This window comes from Salminus brasiliensis, chromosome 3 (assembly GCF_030463535.1).
Source record: "Salminus brasiliensis chromosome 3, fSalBra1.hap2, whole genome shotgun sequence".
Lineage (NCBI taxonomy): Eukaryota > Metazoa > Chordata > Actinopteri > Characiformes > Bryconidae > Salminus > Salminus brasiliensis.
In genome coordinates, this window is record NC_132880.1 from 51927440 (window position 1) to 51948904 (window position 21465).

General features: G+C 43.6%; 2 protein-coding genes across 2 annotated transcripts in view; both read left to right on the forward strand.

Annotated features, from left to right (window-relative positions):
• The first annotated feature begins 888 nt into the window (after window positions 1–888).
• LOC140552331 (vascular cell adhesion protein 1-like) lies at window positions 889–16707 on the forward strand. Its single transcript, XM_072676532.1, has 5 exons — window positions 889–1052; window positions 3498–3755; window positions 11968–12297; window positions 13454–13690; window positions 15137–16707. Exons 1-5 carry the CDS (start codon window positions 998–1000, stop codon window positions 15247–15249), a joined length of 993 nt encoding a protein of 330 aa, XP_072532633.1. The 5' UTR covers window positions 889–997; the 3' UTR covers window positions 15250–16707.
• A 2034-nt stretch (window positions 16708–18741) lies between these two features.
• LOC140551550 (pregnancy-specific beta-1-glycoprotein 8) overlaps window positions 18742–21465 on the forward strand; it is a 6565-nt gene continuing 3841 nt past the window's right edge. The window contains exons 1-2 of the mRNA XM_072675011.1: window positions 18742–19162; window positions 20319–20585. Of these exons, the coding sequence (XP_072531112.1) occupies window positions 19084–19162; window positions 20319–20585 (346 nt within the window). The 5' untranslated portion in view covers window positions 18742–19083. The remainder of the gene's footprint in view (window positions 19163–20318; window positions 20586–21465) is intronic.

Genomic DNA, 21465 nt, shown 5'->3' on the forward strand with positions numbered 1-21465 from the left:
GATGGGTGATTAGATCTGCCACTCCAACTCATCCCAAAGGTACTGGTTGGAGCTCCATCACTGCAGAGACCATGCTGTAGTGCTCCCGCTCCAGAGCCCAATGCTTTACACCCTTCCAATGCTCTTCTCCACTATTGCTCTTTTAGCAGTTTAGCAGTAAATTGGTTCGAGTTTCATCAGCTTGAAACCACCCAGAACTCCAGCCCACGTTTCCGGAGTTCCCCCTCCTTGCCTCAGCGGCTCCCAGCGAAGTGTGATCTACACTATGCCAAACATGCCACAGCTGGCAGACTTCTCCAAACCCGTCCTCACTGATCTGTGATGTGACTTCATCAGTGCACGGTGTTCAGAACAACACACAGTAGAACAGTGCACCACTTATATGGGAGCTCTGATTACCTCACCAGAGAATGAGCAGTTCTCATTATCACCCCTTTCTCTCAACTGTTCAAACCGCAAAGCTGAAACCATGTCTCCTGCCTCGTAGCCGCTGAGTGCTTTCATTTTCATTCTGTAGACAGTTGGTTTGAAAATCAGATCATATGAGATATATGAAGATATGCGACTGGTTCAACTCCCTATTCTAAAAGCATCAGTAAAGCCATGTCTCAGACGTTTGGCAGAGTATTTATAGTATAGTATTCACTGCCTAACAGATCAACCCATGGACAGGAGCCACTGATCCCAGATCATCAGTGTCCTTCACTCCACCAGGCAGTGGTTGTAATGTTCTGGGTGGTTGGTGTGAGTTCAGAGCTGGGTCTGCTGGTGTGAAGCTGGTGGGGGGTGTAGAGGGGAGCTTTGCGAGTGAAGTAAGGATCGCCTGGTGACGATCACAGGGACATGTGATGTGTGGGCGTGGTCAGGGCGCTGTCGCTCAGGAGGGTGAGGGCTGAGAGGGCTGAGAGGCTGAAGGTGCTGCGCTGTTGTTTCGTGTTCATGTTCTAAATATCTCTGGATTATTATCATCATCCCTCCTTCTGGACCTTCTGCCGTCATGGTGCTCAGTCCACTCCGCCTCGGGTTCCTCTGGACCGGTCTTCTTCTCACAGGTAGGTCAGATCTGAGCTGGGATGGTTTCATTTTAGACAGATCAGACTGCACGTAGTGAAACTGTGTGTGTGTGTGTGTGTGTGTGTGTAGGATTTTTGGGCTTTTGCTTTCGTTGAGGTATAGATACTATGCGGACAAAAGTATTGGGACACCTGTTCAGTCATGGTTCCTTCTAAAATCAAGAGTATTAAAGAGCTGATCCTGCTTCTGTTGGAGTAACTGTCTCTACTGTCCAGAGAAGAAGACTTTCTACTAGATTCTAGAGAAGGAGCATTGCTGTGAGGATTTGATTGCATTCAGTGACAAGAGTGTTAGTGAGGTCAGGATGTAGGATGATGATCAGCACCTTAAATCATTCCAAAAGTACTGGATGGAGCTCCACCACAGCTCCTCCACTGCTCCACAGCTCAATGCTGGGGGGCTTTATACCCCTCTAGTCCACGCCTGGCATTAGGTTCAGGCTTATCTGCTCCAGAGAGTCCTATTGTACTGGCAGTTCTTCTCTACAGAGACTAGACAAGCTGTGTCAGCAACGGGCGCAACTTAAAGTAGCTGAAAGCATTCATTAGAAGGTGTGTCCACAAACATTTGGACATGTAGTGTATATGCATATAAAGTTGTAAATGTAATGTTGGCGAGGTGTCGTGGGTGGTACAGTTAGTTTCTGTGTGTGAAAATAGACATAAATAAAAAATGAGCTGATTGAGTTGATGAATAGTCTGCATTACAGTCAGACACCTGAGCCCCTCTGGAGTAATACTCAATACTGTGGTCATTATAGAGTAATGTGTGTAAATCTGAGAGTAGATCTGCTAATCTGCTCAGTAAATCACTGATATTATAATAATCACTAATAATAGCACTCCTACAGAAGGTGGTGGAGGTTCTCCATCACTGTGTTCATCATTAGAACATCTCCAAAGTTCTCCTCATGGAGTCTAGTATTATTTAGAGTTCTCCTCAGATCAACACCTGGTTTGGTGGTAAATCAGGGCTTAATGATGGTAAATCAGGTGAGCTGCTGCTGCTGCTGCTGCTGCTGCTGCTGATGGAGTTGAACACATCCTCCATGCCGTGCTGGCTGGACTGGGGGGCGTCCAGGAGAACCCTGGAGGAACCGAGCTCTGTTCTTCAGACCAGCTCACCGACAAGATCTCACTACTTTCTTTCTTTAGAATGAGAAGCTCTTGCTTCTCCTTTTCACTGGATTATATACTGATCTAATGTGATCCCATAGTAATTACCCCGAGCAAACATATGGGATGCTATAGCAACCAGTTATTAAAAACAGTATAACCATAGTGAGCACTTAGCAACAGCTTTGCAGCTGCCTGGAAATGGAAAACACTCCTATAAGTGCACTTCACTTCTCTACTTATTTGTAAGGTTGGAAACATGACTAGTGCTTTAGTTTTGTTTTTTGTGTTTAGCTTTTGGACGTTTTCTCCTGCACAACAACATTCTACAGTTCTAAAATTGACAGAACCCCAAAACACGTTCTACTTCATTAAGTGTCCTCTGTGTGACCAGCGCCTCTCATAATGACCACTGTAATGGTGGTGATAGATCTCATCATACTGTTGGCAGGACCTTCTTATGTTAAATTCAATAGACTTGGGAGGAACCCAGTTTGACACGCCTGTATAGTCAGATACCTCCCGCAGACTGCACTACAGAGCACAGAATTGTAATTTTAATACAAAAATAACCCATCAGCTCATATGGGATATGGGATATAGGTTCTGATGAGGTTTGGATCTGTTATTAATGCCATTAGGGTTGGGTCTGCTGTGTTGAGCAGATGGGATTGAGTTTGAGATTCTGATGAAGAGAAGAAGGCCTGTATCTCAGTTTACAGTTTTACCTTTTTAATATAATTCTGGCAGTTCTTCTTTTCTTTAGTTCAGGGGTTTGTATATAATATAATATAATATGGGCCGTGGGGGGTAAGTGGTATCTAGTAGTTTTATGAACTTCTTTGAATATAGTTTGAATATGAACTTCCTTTATTATGGTCCAGTTTAATGACCTGACAGCTCAGCTAAATTGTGACCGCTGGAAAAACTGTCTGTTTGCCTGAGCTAGATTATGGTTTAATTATAAAAATAACTTGTTTAACTATACTAAGACAATCTGAGGAAACTGTTGTAGTGTAAAATTAAAGGGATTCTCCAGGGCTTTAAAGGAGGAGGAAAACCTTAAATTTTAATAGAAATAAAAAAAAAACTGTGAAAAACAAAAAGCTTTTCCGGTCTTGTTCGGTGTTGTTTTCTGTGTACTAAAGCCCTACTGCCCGTAACGTACTGTGTGCTACATATAGAGATTAGGCTGTAGTTATTGAACTGAAAATATTGATATATTGACGTATTGTGATGTTCAGCAGTACTGTATCTATTCTCAGTCTGTGGGTTTTAACGCAGTTGTGATCTTCATTGTTGTTCTAGTTGCTGCTGACCCCGTGATCAAGCCTCCCAAAGTGGTGGTGGAATATGGAGCTTCAGCCTCGGCAGAGTGTTTAACCAATCTCACACATTTGGGGATGGGCTGGGAGGCCCCTTTGGATCCAGTGGACATGACATTTGATGTCAGCACACTCAACTGGACAGCAGAAACTGTTACAGAGTGGAACATAAGCCCATTTTGCTACATCAACGTGAATGCAGTTGACCAGAGGAAAAAAAATCTCATAGTTGTCGTCTACAGTATGTTGCTGTTTCTATTGTAAACTTTTAAATATCATATTCACCTTTACTCATAACACCCAGGCTGTGCCCTACTCACTGCCCCCTACCTGTGAGAATCTAGATCACTACATAGAGCACCATTACACGGAGCAGAATTCAGGGAGGTAGTGAACAATTTCTGACATCTCGTGATGGATTAATAGTTTAGATGTAAAGATCAGACGGTGTCAGACAGTGGTTCATTTAGCGTTGTGTTTAAACCCCAACCACTAGAGTGCAGTGTTGTACTGCAGAAACCAATGTTCTGATTGGATAAAAAGTTAACTGTTCTTTTCCTCAGATTTTATGCAAATGATGGTGTGTTTTTATACTATGACAGATTTCTGATATATAGTCTTGTTTACAGTATACTGAATCGTAACTCCTGTATCGTGATGTGGATCATATCGCCAGGTTCTAGATAACACACACCATATCCACTAGGGTACAAAATAACCATGTCTGAAACTCTGCCCTATTCACTATATAGTGCACTATTCGGGGATCTGGCATTTTATAGTGGTGTCCGAAAACGTATCGCAGAGATTTCTACCCTGTGCAGCTGTTCCCTAAAACAGAACTCTACACAGTGGTCAGGATTTCCACATGCAGGAGAGGAGCAGTGAGGAGGGCGCCGTTTCTGACACGGCTAAAGTTTGTACACTACTTATTGTGGTGCATTGTGGGAATGTTCTAGTGCACTACGCACACAACACTATAAAATGGCAGAACCCCAAAGCTGTGCACTATACAGTGAACAGGGCACGGTTTTAGACAGCCAGTGTTTGCTGCAAGTGGTCGTAAGTAAGTGGTGATGGTGGCTTCCTGGCCTTCCTCACGTATGTGTGAAACTGAAGTGTGATAAATGTCATGTGATGCAACTGCAGTGATCTAGAACTGGAGCCGCACAGTAACAAGGTATAATCATGACACTTTACTTATTTGCTCAGTCTTCTGCATGTTAAGGCCAGATCTCAGACCCAACTACCTCCAACACACACAAGCCTGCTCAACACATTGAAGAGCAGTGGGAACGGAGAACATTCTAGAATATAGGAGAACATTGTTAATGAAGGAAAATATTATGTAAAGGACAAGAACATTCTGGAGTAGTGGAGATTGAGGATAACATTATAAAGCATATCTGAGAATGTTCTTTAAAGCAACAGTATGGAAAATAGGCATGTTCTACTCCTGTGCTCCCCCTACAGTTGGGAGGTGCAGCCCTAAAGGCGGTAGAGCAATACTACAGGATTGTACAGTAATAAGATTAGGGTTCCGCGGCACTCAGTTCTGGCGAGCGTTGTTTTTACCGCAGTTGACGGCTTTCAGAGCGAAAAATAGCTGCTGTGCTGTTCTCGTTATTACTGACAGTGGAGCATTAGCGTGGTTCTAAAGCTGATAGTTTAAGGTCAAATCCTGGATAGAGTGGCTTTAAAGGAGGAGGATACGTTCTAGAAAACAGAAGAACAGTCTAGAGCATGGTGAATGGCAGATAACATTAAAGACCAGTGTGAACAAAAGAGAACATGTAGAATAGTGTGAATGGAGGAAGCAGGGGGGAAGGAGTAGTGAGAAAGGTGGAGAACGTTCTAGATCAGAGGACAGAAGGAGAACAGAAGAAAACTAGCGGAAATGCTGGAGAACAGTCTAGAGTAATGAGGATGGTGGAGAACAGTCTAGAGTAATGGGAGTGGTGGAGAACAGTCTAGAGTAATGAGGATAGTGGAGAACAGTCTAGAGTAATGAGGATAGTGGAGAACAGTCTAGAGTAATGAGGATGGTGGAGAACAGTCTAGGTGGGAATGGTGGATAACAGTCTAGAGTAATGAGGATGGTGGAGAACAGTCTAGAGTAATGAGGATGATGGAGAACAGTCTAGAGTAATGAGGATGGTGGAGAACAGTCTAGGTGGGAATGGTGGAGAACAGTCTAGAGTAATGAGGATGGTAGAGAACAGTCTAGGTGGGAATGGTGGAGAACAGTCTAGAGTAATGAGGATGGTGGAGAACAGTCTAGGTGGGAATGGTGGAGAACAGTCTAGAGTAATGAGGATGGTAGAGAACAGTCTAGGTGGGAATGGTGGAGAACAGTCTAGAGTAATGAGGATGGTGGAGAACAGTCTAGGTGGGAATGGTGGAGAACAGTCTAGAGTAATGAGGATGGTAGAGAACAGTCTAGGTGGGAATGGTGGAGAACAGTCTAGAGTAATGATAATGGTGGAGAACAGTCTAGAGTAATGAGGATGATGGAGAACAGTCTAGGTGGGAATGGTGGAGAACAGTCTAGAGTAATGAGGATGGTGGAGAACAGTCTAGAGTAATGAGGATGGTGGAGAACAGTCTAGGTGGGAATGGTGGAGAACAGTCTAGAGTAATGAGGATGGTGGAGAACAGTCTAGGTGGGAATGGTGGAGAAGATTTGAGAACCACTTAAAAATGAAACACACATATAAGTAGTTTGGGGTTGATGGTGTTGATGGTGTTGTTGGGTCGGGGGGTCGAGGGCGGCAGCTGGTCTTTACAGTTGATCAGATTATCCAAACTTCACTTAATAATGAATGTATGGGATGGAGTTCTTTGGTTGTTTTGTTGATGGAATTGCATTTAATAACAGCACTATACAGTGAACAGGGCACGGTTTTAGACAGCCAGTGTTTGCTGCAAGTGGTCGTAAGTAAGTGGTGATGGTGGCTTCCTGGCCTTCCTCACGTATGTGTGAAACTGAAGTGTGATAAATGTCATGTGATGCAACTGCAGTGATCTAGAACTGGAGCCGCACAGTAACAAGGTATAATCATGACACTTTACTTATTTGCTCAGTCTTCTGCATGTTAAGGCCAGATCTCAGACCCAACTACCTCCAACACACACAAGCCTGCTCAACACATTGAAGAGCAGTGGGAACGGAGAACATTCTAGAATATAGGAGAACATTGTTAATGAAGGAAAATATTATGTAAAGGACAAGAACATTCTGGAGTAGTGGAGATTGAGGATAACATTATAAAGCATATCTGAGAATGTTCTTTAAAGCAACAGTATGGAAAATAGGCATGTTCTACTCCTGTGCTCCCCCTACAGTTGGGAGGTGCAGCCCTAAAGGCGGTAGAGCAATACTACAGGATTGTACAGTAATAAGATTAGGGTTCCGCGGCACTCAGTTCTGGCGAGCGTTGTTTTTACCGCAGTTGACGGCTTTCAGAGCGAAAAATAGCTGCTGTGCTGTTCTCGTTATTACTGACAGTGGAGCATTAGCGTGGTTCTAAAGCTGATAGTTTAAGGTCAAATCCTGGATAGAGTGGCTTTAAAGGAGGAGGATACGTTCTAGAAAACAGAAGAACAGTCTAGAGCATGGTGAATGGCAGATAACATTAAAGACCAGTGTGAACAAAAGAGAACATGTAGAATAGTGTGAATGGAGGAAGCAGGGGGGAAGGAGTAGTGAGAAAGGTGGAGAACGTTCTAGATCAGAGGACAGAAGGAGAACAGAAGAAAACTAGCGGAAATGCTGGAGAACAGTCTAGAGTAATGAGGATGGTGGAGAACAGTCTAGAGTAATGGGAGTGGTGGAGAACAGTCTAGAGTAATGAGGATAGTGGAGAACAGTCTAGAGTAATGAGGATGGTGGAGAACAGTCTAGGTGGGAATGGTGGATAACAGTCTAGAGTAATGAGGATGGTGGAGAACAGTCTAGAGTAATGAGGATGATGGAGAACAGTCTAGAGTAATGAGGATGGTGGAGAACAGTCTAGGTGGGAATGGTGGAGAACAGTCTAGAGTAATGAGGATGGTAGAGAACAGTCTAGGTGGGAATGGTGGAGAACAGTCTAGAGTAATGAGGATGGTGGAGAACAGTCTAGGTGGGAATGGTGGAGAACAGTCTAGAGTAATGAGGATGGTAGAGAACAGTCTAGGTGGGAATGGTGGAGAACAGTCTAGAGTAATGAGGATGGTGGAGAACAGTCTAGGTGGGAATGGTGGAGAACAGTCTAGAGTAATGAGGATGGTAGAGAACAGTCTAGGTGGGAATGGTGGAGAACAGTCTAGAGTAATGATAATGGTGGAGAACAGTCTAGAGTAATGAGGATGATGGAGAACAGTCTAGGTGGGAATGGTGGAGAACAGTCTAGAGTAATGAGGATGGTGGAGAACAGTCTAGAGTAATGAGGATGGTGGAGAACAGTCTAGGTGGGAATGGTGGAGAACAGTCTAGAGTAATGAGGATGGTGGAGAACAGTCTAGGTGGGAATGGTGGAGAAGATTTGAGAACCACTTAAAAATGAAACACACATATAAGTAGTTTGGGGTTGATGGTGTTGATGGTGTTGTTGGGTCGGGGGGTCGAGGGCGGCAGCTGGTCTTTACAGTTGATCAGATTATCCAAACTTCACTTAATAATGAATGTATGGGATGGAGTTCTTTGGTTGTTTTGTTGATGGAATTGCATTTAATAACAGCACTATACAGTGAACAGGGCACGGTTTTAGACAGCCAGTGTTTGCTGCAAGTGGTCGTAAGTAAGTGGTGATGGTGGCTTCCTGGCCTTCCTCACGTATGTGTGAAACTGAAGTGTGATAAATGTCATGTGATGCAACTGCAGTGATCTAGAACTGGAGCCGCACAGTAACAAGGTATAATCATGACACTTTACTTATTTGCTCAGTCTTCTGCATGTTAAGGCCAGATCTCAGACCCAACTACCTCCAACACACACAAGCCTGCTCAACACATTGAAGAGCAGTGGGAACGGAGAACATTCTAGAATATAGGAGAACATTGTTAATGAAGGAAAATATTATGTAAAGGACAAGAACATTCTGGAGTAGTGGAGATTGAGGATAACATTATAAAGCATATCTGAGAATGTTCTTTAAAGCAACAGTATGGAAAATAGGCATGTTCTACTCCTGTGCTCCCCCTACAGTTGGGAGGTGCAGCCCTAAAGGCGGTAGAGCAATACTACAGGATTGTACAGTAATAAGATTAGGGTTCCGCGGCACTCAGTTCTGGCGAGCGTTGTTTTTACCGCAGTTGACGGCTTTCAGAGCGAAAAATAGCTGCTGTGCTGTTCTCGTTATTACTGACAGTGGAGCATTAGCGTGGTTCTAAAGCTGATAGTTTAAGGTCAAATCCTGGATAGAGTGGCTTTAAAGGAGGAGGATACGTTCTAGAAAACAGAAGAACAGTCTAGAGCATGGTGAATGGCAGATAACATTAAAGACCAGTGTGAACAAAAGAGAACATGTAGAATAGTGTGAATGGAGGAAGCAGGGGGGAAGGAGTAGTGAGAAAGGTGGAGAACGTTCTAGATCAGAGGACAGAAGGAGAACAGAAGAAAACTAGCGGAAATGCTGGAGAACAGTCTAGAGTAATGAGGATGGTGGAGAACAGTCTAGAGTAATGGGAGTGGTGGAGAACAGTCTAGAGTAATGAGGATAGTGGAGAACAGTCTAGAGTAATGAGGATAGTGGAGAACAGTCTAGAGTAATGAGGATGGTGGAGAACAGTCTAGGTGGGAATGGTGGATAACAGTCTAGAGTAATGAGGATGGTGGAGAACAGTCTAGAGTAATGAGGATGATGGAGAACAGTCTAGAGTAATGAGGATGGTGGAGAACAGTCTAGGTGGGAATGGTGGAGAACAGTCTAGAGTAATGAGGATGGTAGAGAACAGTCTAGGTGGGAATGGTGGAGAACAGTCTAGAGTAATGAGGATGGTGGAGAACAGTCTAGGTGGGAATGGTGGAGAACAGTCTAGAGTAATGAGGATGGTAGAGAACAGTCTAGGTGGGAATGGTGGAGAACAGTCTAGAGTAATGAGGATGGTGGAGAACAGTCTAGGTGGGAATGGTGGAGAACAGTCTAGAGTAATGAGGATGGTAGAGAACAGTCTAGGTGGGAATGGTGGAGAACAGTCTAGAGTAATGATAATGGTGGAGAACAGTCTAGAGTAATGAGGATGATGGAGAACAGTCTAGGTGGGAATGGTGGAGAACAGTCTAGAGTAATGAGGATGGTGGAGAACAGTCTAGAGTAATGAGGATGGTGGAGAACAGTCTAGGTGGGAATGGTGGAGAACAGTCTAGAGTAATGAGGATGGTGGAGAACAGTCTAGGTGGGAATGGTGGAGAAGATTTGAGAACCACTTAAAAATGAAACACACATATAAGTAGTTTGGGGTTGATGGTGTTGATGGTGTTGTTGGGTCGGGGGGTCGAGGGCGGCAGCTGGTCTTTACAGTTGATCAGATTATCCAAACTTCACTTAATAATGAATGTATGGGATGGAGTTCTTTGGTTGTTTTGTTGATGGAATTGCATTTAATAACAGCACTATACAGTGAACAGGGCACGGTTTTAGACAGCCAGTGTTTGCTGCAAGTGGTCGTAAGTAAGTGGTGATGGTGGCTTCCTGGCCTTCCTCACGTATGTGTGAAACTGAAGTGTGATAAATGTCATGTGATGCAACTGCAGTGATCTAGAACTGGAGCCGCACAGTAACAAGGTATAATCATGACACTTTACTTATTTGCTCAGTCTTCTGCATGTTAAGGCCAGATCTCAGACCCAACTACCTCCAACACACACAAGCCTGCTCAACACATTGAAGAGCAGTGGGAACGGAGAACATTCTAGAATATAGGAGAACATTGTTAATGAAGGAAAATATTATGTAAAGGACAAGAACATTCTGGAGTAGTGGAGATTGAGGATAACATTATAAAGCATATCTGAGAATGTTCTTTAAAGCAACAGTATGGAAAATAGGCATGTTCTACTCCTGTGCTCCCCCTACAGTTGGGAGGTGCAGCCCTAAAGGCGGTAGAGCAATACTACAGGATTGTACAGTAATAAGATTAGGGTTCCGCGGCACTCAGTTCTGGCGAGCGTTGTTTTTACCGCAGTTGACGGCTTTCAGAGCGAAAAATAGCTGCTGTGCTGTTCTCGTTATTACTGACAGTGGAGCATTAGCGTGGTTCTAAAGCTGATAGTTTAAGGTCAAATCCTGGATAGAGTGGCTTTAAAGGAGGAGGATACGTTCTAGAAAACAGAAGAACAGTCTAGAGCATGGTGAATGGCAGATAACATTAAAGACCAGTGTGAACAAAAGAGAACATGTAGAATAGTGTGAATGGAGGAAGCAGGGGGGAAGGAGTAGTGAGAAAGGTGGAGAACGTTCTAGATCAGAGGACAGAAGGAGAACAGAAGAAAACTAGCGGAAATGCTGGAGAACAGTCTAGAGTAATGAGGATGGTGGAGAACAGTCTAGAGTAATGGGAGTGGTGGAGAACAGTCTAGAGTAATGAGGATAGTGGAGAACAGTCTAGAGTAATGAGGATGGTGGAGAACAGTCTAGGTGGGAATGGTGGATAACAGTCTAGAGTAATGAGGATGGTGGAGAACAGTCTAGAGTAATGAGGATGATGGAGAACAGTCTAGAGTAATGAGGATGGTGGAGAACAGTCTAGGTGGGAATGGTGGAGAACAGTCTAGAGTAATGAGGATGGTAGAGAACAGTCTAGGTGGGAATGGTGGAGAACAGTCTAGAGTAATGAGGATGGTGGAGAACAGTCTAGGTGGGAATGGTGGAGAACAGTCTAGAGTAATGAGGATGGTAGAGAACAGTCTAGGTGGGAATGGTGGAGAACAGTCTAGAGTAATGAGGATGGTGGAGAACAGTCTAGGTGGGAATGGTGGAGAACAGTCTAGAGTAATGAGGATGGTAGAGAACAGTCTAGGTGGGAATGGTGGAGAACAGTCTAGAGTAATGATAATGGTGGAGAACAGTCTAGAGTAATGAGGATGATGGAGAACAGTCTAGGTGGGAATGGTGGAGAACAGTCTAGAGTAATGAGGATGGTGGAGAACAGTCTAGAGTAATGAGGATGGTGGAGAACAGTCTAGGTGGGAATGGTGGAGAACAGTCTAGAGTAATGAGGATGGTGGAGAACAGTCTAGGTGGGAATGGTGGAGAAGATTTGAGAACCACTTAAAAATGAAACACACATATAAGTAGTTTGGGGTTGATGGTGTTGATGGTGTTGTTGGGTCGGGGGGTCGAGGGCGGCAGCTGGTCTTTACAGTTGATCAGATTATCCAAACTTCACTTAATAATGAATGTATGGGATGGAGTTCTTTGGTTGTTTTGTTGATGGAATTGCATTTAATAACAGTTAATCTCATTCAACAGAGGTTCCAGATAAAGTGACCATCGGTTTCACGAATCCCAGTGAGTCAGTGATTGAGGGGAGCAAGAAGGTGCTCCAGTGTAAAATCATGAACGTCGCTCCAGCTGGGAACCTCAGTGTGAAGTGGTATAAAGGACAAACCCTAGTGAATAACTCCAGGTTCACTGACTCTACCACTAATCCACAAAATAAGACGTCAAACCATGTGATCTACCCCAGCGAAAGTGATAACGGAGCTGAATACAGGTGTGAAGCACAGCTGGAACTGGGACCTGAAGGACCTCAGCCTCCTCCTAGAGTGAGGTCAGGAGCTCTCATGATGAACGTTCTGTGTAAGTTCTTACCTACAAACTGTTCAGCTGTTACAGTCCTGTTCACACGCCACCCTCCACCTCTCCTTTATTTCACCTCCACCTTTCCCAACCAAGCCGCAAAGCTCTCCAGAAATGTGAATGGTGGAGAACCACTGAGTGTGAATAGAGGAGAACATTCTAGAGCCGTGTGAATAGAGGAGAACATTCTAGAGCAGTGTGAATAAGGTAGAACATTCTAGAGCCGTGTGAATAAGGTAGAACATTCTAGAGCCGTGTGAATAAGGTAGAACACTCTAGAGCAGTGTGAATAAGGTAGAACACTCTAGAGCAGTGTGAATAAGGTAGAACACTCTAGAGCAGAGTAAGGTAGAACACTCTAGAGCCGTGTGAATAAGGTAGAACACTCTAGAGCAGTGTGAATAAGGTAGAACATTCTAGAGCCGTGTGAATAAGGTAGAACACTCTAGAGCAGTGTGAATAAGGTAGAACACTCTAGAGCAGTGTGAATAAGGTAGAACATTCTAGAGCCGTGTGAATAAGGTAGAACATTCTAGAGCCGTGTAAATAAGGTAGAACACTCTAGAGCAGTGTGAATAAGGTAGAACACTCTAGAGCAGTGTGAATAAGGTAGAACATTCTAGAGCAGTGTGAATAAGGTAGAACATTCTAGAGCAGAGTAAGGTAGAACACTCTAGAGCCGTGTGAATAAGGTAGAACACTCTAGAGCAGAGTAAGGTAGAACACTCTAGAGCCGTGTGAATAAGGTAGAACACTCTAGAGCAGAGTAAGGTAGAACACTCTAGAGCCGTGTGAATAAGGTAGAACACTCTAGAGCAGAGTAAGGTAGAACACTCTAGAGCCGTGTGAATAAGGTAGAACACTCTAGAGCCGTGTGAATAAGGTAGAACACTCTAGAGCAGAGTAAGGTAGAACACTCTAGAGCCGTGTGAATAAGGTAGAACACTCTAGAACAGTGGGAGTGGAGGAGAACACACCAGAGAGATGCTAGTCAGACTCAGAGGAAGTGCAGGCTAGGAGTGCAGGCTCCTGCCAGTGCTGGTGGCATCGTGTGCGGAGGAGGTTTCAGGGGTGGGACGTGGGAACGGGGGGACGTCCAGCTTCAGCTTTGCTGGTTCAGGTGTGTGATTTATAAAATGCGTGTCTGCTTTTTCAGTCAAACCGAAGTTCTCCAGTAACGAGGAGATCGTTAAGCAGACCGATGATGAGACCATCCTAGACTGCACTGCAAGAGGAAACCCTCGTCCCACATACAGCTGGGAGCCTCCTGCCCCGAGCGGGACGTCCGATAAAGCAGTCCTGAAGTTGCCTCCTCAGACTGTGGGCAGCTATAAGTGCACTGCGGTGAACGCACAGGGCTCAGCTACCAAGCAGTTCACCATCCAGCCTCAGAGTGAGTAGCTCAGGACTGCTGCTCTGTCCAGCTGCTGTCCAGCCCATCACACCTGTGCTGTCTGTGCTGTTTAACAGTAATACACGAGGAAAGCGTCTCCGGCAGTTAGAGGAGAAGGAAATGCTCCGGTTCCCTCTCCTGTTTCTGCCTGTAGTTTGTCAAGCGTTCGACTTGGTATCTCAAAATAACGGTTGATTTTCGGTATGTGCTGCCTGATCGCTAAAGCAACGACACTATGTAAAAGAACAGGTCATTTGGCGAAGGTGGCTCAGCGGTCAGAGCTCCAGGCTAGGGCTGCAACTAACGATCATTTTAATAATCGATTCATCTGTCGATTCTTTTTGTGATTAATCGATGAATCGGATTAAAAATACATTTCCATTTCTTTATTTAAAATAGAACATTGAATAACGGGGCAAATAAGTGTGTACAATAATTCAATTGTCATATATTTATTTCAATTTAGTAATTTAATTAAATTTATTGATAAATTAAAAATAAAATAAATTAAATAAATAAGGAAAATAAGTGCATTGCTGATGCAAACACTGCACTGTATAGGAGTGAGGAGTGAGACAGGATGAACTGTCTTTAGTTTGTATGTAGTGTCTTCACTCATACTTAAAACCTAAAGCTTAAAACCTGAACACTGCTTAAGCGAATTAAACCGAACCTTCTTTTCTGCGTGGGTCGGGTTTCGTTGTTTGGAGTGTTTTCACTTCTTGATGTTAAACTTAGTCTTTTTTTCAGCGTAGACGAATCACGCAGGTGACGTAAGCAGATATGACGAGGCGAGTAACTCCTAAATCGTCAAACACAACGAATCAAGGAAATTAATTGCCAACACTTAATAATTGATTATTATTGATTTTTTGGATTCGTTGCTGCAGCCCTACTCCGGGCTATAGATGACAGGGCTGTGGGTTTCGATACCCGGCCTCTGCAAGCCACCACTGTTTGACCCTTGAGCATGGCCCTCATCTCTGCCCCCCCAGGTGCTACAGCAATGGCTGACCACCGCTCACTGTGTGTGTTTGATCACTAGTGTAAATCACAGTTCTGAAAAAGCCATTATTTCAAGAACTAAGAAAGTCAGTCATGATGTTGGGATACAGAATTACTGTTTCAGGAAACTGGAAAAGGCAAAATGTCAAGAAAATCATAATTTTGAGATAAAAAGTGTTAAGTCAAAGTGTTTAGAAAAGGAAACATTATTTTAAGAATAAGATTTGAGAATTAATTTAAGACGCTTATTTAAAAAGATTAAGTAAACATGTTAATAAACTACTGCCAGAAACGAAGAAATCGGCTACAGACATAATCGTTTTCGTCTCTGTGTGGCGGGAAAGGTCTTCCATTAATATCTGCTTATAAATCACTCACTTCTGTTTAGGTAAAGAACCTTAGATTATAGATATTATAGAAAACACTGTTCTTCCTTCACAGGTCGGAGCCGCACTGTTTTCTGGGCTATTCTCGGGTCAGGGCTGGCCTTGGTTGTGCTGCTGATTGTTGGTTATGTGGTCAACAAGAAGATGAACTCCAACTCAGTCGTCTGAAGCTTGTGGTCCACAGTGAGACGCTCCCTCTGTCAACAGCATTATCACATTACCAGGAGCTCACCTCACCAGTGCTGGACTGAACCTCTGCAGGTGAACAGGTTCGGGGCTGCTTTTGCTCCGGACCAGTTTGGGTTGGGTTTGTGTTGGACCAGTTTGACCATCTTGATCCAGACTCCATATCTGTCCATTATGAAACGATCTTCAGTGAATGGGGAGGATGTGTGTGCTGTAACTGAGTTATAGTCCCAGACTTTGTCTGTAAGTCACCTGCATGACTCCTCCGCACTGATTATCCCTGAGTTTAATTGGTGAATGAGAAGTTTTTTTTGTTGTTGTTGCTTCGTAACTTTGGACACAGCCGCCCACACTGTGTCTGTCTCCATGCTTTTTTCAGCAGAGCTTGATTGTGTTTGTCTACGGTTTTTCGTCCCTGTGGGAGTTCCTGTGTTGTGTTCCAGCTTGGTTTTCTGTCATTATATGAAGCAGAGTCCAGTTGCCTTTTACAAATCCTGAAGCTGAAGTCGTGCTCAGACCTGCACTAATCCCTGCCCTGCTCAGATGAGCTCTCTGTTAGATCAGGTACTTTCCACCTGCACGGCGGGACAGGTACTCTGCCAGACACTCCCAGCAGCAGGAATTAAATAAGGTTCTTCAGAGGTTCTTTCTTCATGATAATGGTTCAGTTAACTTAACTGCAGAAATGCTTATCTGCTTCTATGCTTGTTTAAATGGTTCCCTTGCAGATGCTTCAAAAACTTTTCAAAGAACCTTTGAACCAAAGAAAAATCGTTTATAGCACCTAATATTATAATAACTACCCAGTAATGTAATAATCCCAGAGACATTTGCACTTAACAATGAAAGGCATTAAATTTGAATATTATAATGTGATATTTTAATAATACATGTAATATAAATGTAAATAGAGATATAGAGGTCATTGTGACACCGAAACCTCTTATCTCCTAAACATCAGCTTTACAGGAGGAGGAAAACCCCTTCTTAGCTTATAATGGATGTCAGTGTAAAAGATTATATATATATATATATATATATATATATATATATATATATATAATTTTATGAGAATTTGAGAAGTCGTGAATCAGTAGCTCTTGATTTGAGATGGTTTTAGTACCAAACATGTCAGAGACCAGAAATCAAACCAAACATGGTCTGTGTAGTAAAACCCTGAAATGAGTCTGACGTGTCTTCAGACTGATACACAGGTTGCTAAGCTAGTCATGCTACGCTAATCATGTAGCTTGTCTCTTACCCACTAAAGCTGATGACGTCAACCAGATTTACTGGAATTTAGCCAAAACCCAGTTTCTGTAATGTAGAGAAATGTCTGTGTTTCAGTTTCCCTGCTCTTGAATTATTAATGGATGCAACTGATATTGTCTATAAACCTTGTATCTCCAGTGTTATTATATTAAATGAACTTTCTAAAGATGTTCAGAGCTGTACCTGATTCCATAAAAATTGAGAAAGCTTTACAAATTAAATTAATAATCAGTATCCAGAATGCCTCATATTTAAAAAAGCAGTGACCAAATCTCATTGATCCAAAAGCTATTCATAGAAGATTTGTTACAAGTTATTTAGTAATGGTTTCTTATTTAATAACATTTGCTCATTTTATTTCCCCAAATATTTCAAATACATACATGTCTCTTGTTTACAATGTGCACATTATTATTGAATAACAGTTGACAATCTGGCAAGTGAGTCCAAACTTTTGAATGGTAGTAAATATAACTATAATAATAAGTTTTCATTATTATTATTATTATTATTATTATTGTTATTACAGTTTTCTGCTTTTAATTCTTGTTCTGTGTGAAATACATTTCTCAATTCAACTCAAATCAATAGTTAAGATACACTGATCAGCCATAACATTAAAACCACCTGCCTAATATTGTTAACGCCTGCATCATCCAACTTATACGGATCTGACCCTTTGAGGCATGGCCTCCACAAGACCTCTGAATGTGTGCTGCTGTGATATCTGGCACCAAGACCAAGATCAGCAGCAGATCCTTTAAGTCCTGTAAGTTGAGAGGTGGACGGGGCCTCCATGAGCATGAGTGAGTCTTGGCCACCCATGACCCTGTCACCGGTTCACCGGTTGACCTTCCTTGGAGCTGACCTTCCTTGGTAGGTACTGACCACTGCATACCGGGCGAGAACACCCTACAAGACCTGCCTGCCTGATGTTCTGGAGATGTTCTGACCCAGTCATTATCTAGAACATCACAGTCATCTGTGTTCTTGGAACCAGATAATTAATGTTATTCGCTTGTGGTTTTAATGTTATGGGAGATCAGCGTATGAAAGCTAGTGGTTTGGTGTTGTAAAATCTTCAAAGCAAACATATCAGTGTTTCACCACAAACGGAGTAACGTACAGGCAGTGATGGACCTTCAGACGTCGGCTTCTGTTCTCCACCACTGCAGACAGTCCTGAACAGAGCATTTCACACCAAACCCACTCTGAGGGACTTCTGGTCCAAGTAATTATGCAGAAATCAGTGTAAAATCAGTGTAAAATCAGTGTAAAATCAGCTGTGGGAATGTTTGTGAGTGTTTCTAGATGTTTTGCAGATGGTAATCCCCAAGTTTATTGTGTCTTCTGTTTCCACGGAGATGTGCTCTAAAAAAGGACTTCCATACACCACTCTCAGTATTTCCATCTGCCTGGACCTGATTTACCACTCTGGCCTTGAACATGCAAAGACAAACATCTGGATTACTCATTGACATGTTTCTCTGTGCTCAGCCGCCTCCGTGCCCTCTCCTATCACGTCTTTGTAAAATGGAGTCCATGTTTAGTAAAAGTTGAGTTGTCTGTGTTTCTAAAATGGTGTCTGGTGTTTTGCTTGTGTCCTTTGTTAACCATTAATGAGGAACCTGACTGAAACAATCCTGCCAAAAGAAAGGCCTCTGTTTTAGCAGCGGGTTTGTGTGCATGGCAACCCTGGCTGCTCTGAGGCCTTTTACGGCAGCTTGCCAAGTCACACAATTCCAGTCAATACAGAAGCCATCAATGTGAAACAGAAAGCTTGCCAGGCACAGCGACCTGGTTCTTAACCATAAAAGCGGTGTGATAAAGCCGTCATGCTGAGATTCACTTTCAGCACTTCTAAAGAAGTGGCCTTCACGTTCTTGCAGTGGAAACTTCCACAAGACTGTACTCACGGCTTTCATGCAGCAGCTGAGGTGCATTAAACCTCCTGTAACCAGTCCAAGACCTCACTGCAACACACTGCTGTCGAAATGACCTCATACTTCTGACCCGTATGTGGGCGGGTTGCCATGGTGAGAAGTGCCTTGTAATTCAAGGCATGACATTCAGGGTGCCTCCAGCAGGGGTAGTGATCACATGACTCGGAGGTGTCTCAATTATAAGTAGAATTAGGGGGAAATATATGAGAATCCTCAGGGACCGATGAACATCATGTTCTTCCAGACTGAAAGCTGACTTGTCCTGTGTGGGAAATCAAGAACCTCTGATGAAGCTCTGTCATGTTTCACAATCGGCCTGATTTGAATTCAAGGCCTGCGAGTTTGGCCCTGGAACTGGTGTAACGTCACTAGAGTAAGCGGGAGGGGGGTTGGCTTGCGGGATTGTTCTCAGGGTAGAGAGAGTTTGCTGTTCTGGGGGCCCCCAAGTCCTTTCTGGTCCCCCCTTCAAGGCCATTCAGTCGAACTATGGCATGGACAAGAGTGGCGATGCAAAGCAGGGCTTTTGTTAGCAGCCACAGCTCAGTTTTCGGGTTGCCAAGCAGGACCGAGTCGGAATCCCTTTTGCCTCTCCACCAGGACTATGGTAGACATCGACAAAATCTCAAAGATGATGAAAAACTGCCTGAAATGCCTCCTCGTCCTCTCCGTTCTCCAAACAGGTAAGTCTCTGTAGTGTGCAGCACCTGGAGGTGAAGAGGGTCCGCCGTACTGAATTTTAGAAGTGTCGGCTTGAAGTCTGGCATTTCTAAGAGGATAAACTGAAGTGCATATCAGACTCTGTGTACTGGTGGACTGCCATCATCTCTGCACTACAAGCTGTTTGTCTTAGCTTATACAGTGATTAGCCATAACATTAAAACCACTGACTACCACCTCCTGTCAAGGGCTGGATGTAATTATAACTGTCAGTTCTTGAAGATGATGAAGGTGATGAAGCAGGAAAAATGGACAAGCGTAAGAATCTGAGACACTTTGACAAGAACCAGACTGTGATGTTCTAGATAATGACTGGGTCAGAACATCTCCAGAACATCAGCAGGCAGGTCTTGTGGGGTGTTCTCTCCCAGTATGCAGTGGTCTGTACCTACCAAAAGAGCTCCAAGGAAAGACGACTGGTGAACCGGTGACAGGGTCGTTGGCACCCAAGGCTCAGTGATGCTCATGGAGGTCCCACCTCACAACTTACAGGACTTAAAGGATCTGCTGCTGATGTTAGTCTTGGTGCCAGAGACCACAGCAGCACACCTTCAAAAGCCATGCCTCGACGGGTCAGATCTGTTGTGGCGGCACATCAGGCTATGTCAGGTACTAATGTTATGGCTGATTGGTGTATATAAAAGCCTTAATTTGTTTCCATGGTTTGTTTGATGGTTTAGCTGGTCAACCAGCACAACTAAGATGGCTAACAGCATGACCAAGCCTAACCAGCCTGCACACCAGTATACGGTTTATTTTCACCTGGTTAACCGTTTCTCAGCACCATCAAAGACCAGCTCAGGCTGAAACCAGCTGCCAGCAGAAGCTGTTATTATGTACATGTACATGTACATGTATTATGTAGGCGTATACGTTCCAGTACATAATCAGTAGCTGTAGGACAGAGGTGCCAAATCCAGATCCAGCCACAGCAGAGCCTTCAGGCAGTTGGAACAAAAACCTGGGGCAAATATTTACTTTCTGGACTGGATTTGCCATCTCTGCTATAGAGTGTACGTGCTGTAGAGGGTACTCAGTAAGCCTGTCTGAAACAGTCAATAATAATAATAATAATAATAATAATAATAATAATATTAATAATAGCCAATGTCTCCTCAGCCTCAAGTGACAGCTGCTCTCTTGAGATATCGCCCTCAAGAGTGGTGGTGGCCTTTGGAGAGCCTGTGACGGTTAGCTGTGTGGCCTCCCGGCCAGTCCGCGTTCTGGGGTGGGAATCGGCCATCGGTGCGTCGCACACTCAGCATGACCTCAGTGTCCAGTGGCAGGTGGACAGCTTGATTGACTGGATCGAGGAGCCAATCTGCTATGGAGTTTTCTTCACTGCACCCAGACAATGCGAAGAGAAGCTCAACCTGGTTCTGTACAGTATGTGCCACACTTTCTATAGGGTTAGGATTAGGATTGTTGTGATTGCAGAATTAGGATCATGATCATGAAGTTAAACTCAATATAAACGCAATAAAACTCAATCAGCTTGTGTATACGAGCCATCTTATCTTATCTTATCTTATCTTATCTTATCTTATACAGCCGTGTTTGAATGTATAGAGACACTGGAACACCTTGGTCTTTGAGATCATCTACCACTCTGGAGAACATCTAGTTAATATTCAGAGGCCTCTGAAGGCTGGTCCTCTAGATCAGGTGTGTTAGATTAGGGTTGAGCTTGTAGGACGCCAAGGCCAGGATTGGACACCTTTGCTGTTCATGAATGTGGTTTCTTATTCACACTGGTCTAGAACATTTCCTTCATCACTTTTCTACTGGTTCTGTGTTCTGGTGCTGTGGACCCCTTGCCCTGAAGATTTTCAGTGATTTCCCGCCCCAACACACGTGATCCTGTAGGAGGTGGTAATTAGCTGATTAATTGGATGCAGTGTTTTGGAGCAAGCTGTTCAGGGCAGAGGGTCCACAGGACTGTAGGTAAGAACTGTTGTTCTAGAATGTTCTCCTCCATTTAAAGAGGGTTTAGAGATGGACAATTCAGGTCCAGAAAGTAAAAATATGCCCAGGATTTTGTTTCAAGTGCCTGAGCGGTTCTGCTGCAGATAGGCTAGCTTAAATAGCCTAGAAACACCTGCCGGCATTCAAATGTTGGTGTTTCTTGGTATTTTTTTTGCATAATTGAGACATGACCCCCACATTTGTGTTCTATCATCATTTTGGACCACCATGGAGGCCCTAGAATTAGTTTGAGACTCACTCTTTATATCTCAGAGAAGTTTAAATTCAGGACAGTGACCGT

Bases quoted from the DNA above. Each gene is read 5' to 3' on its own strand.
- LOC140552331 (XM_072676532.1), top strand. From the start codon at position 998: ATGGTGCTCAGTCCACTCCGCCTCGGGTTCCTCTGGACCGGTCTTCTT. The intron at 3,756-11,967 runs GTATGTTGCTGT...CTCATTCAACAG, and splicing joins TCTCATAGTTGTCGTCTACA to AGGTTCCAGATAAAGTGACC. The intron at 12,298-13,453 runs GTAAGTTCTTAC...CTGCTTTTTCAG, and splicing joins TCTCATGATGAACGTTCTGT to TCAAACCGAAGTTCTCCAGT.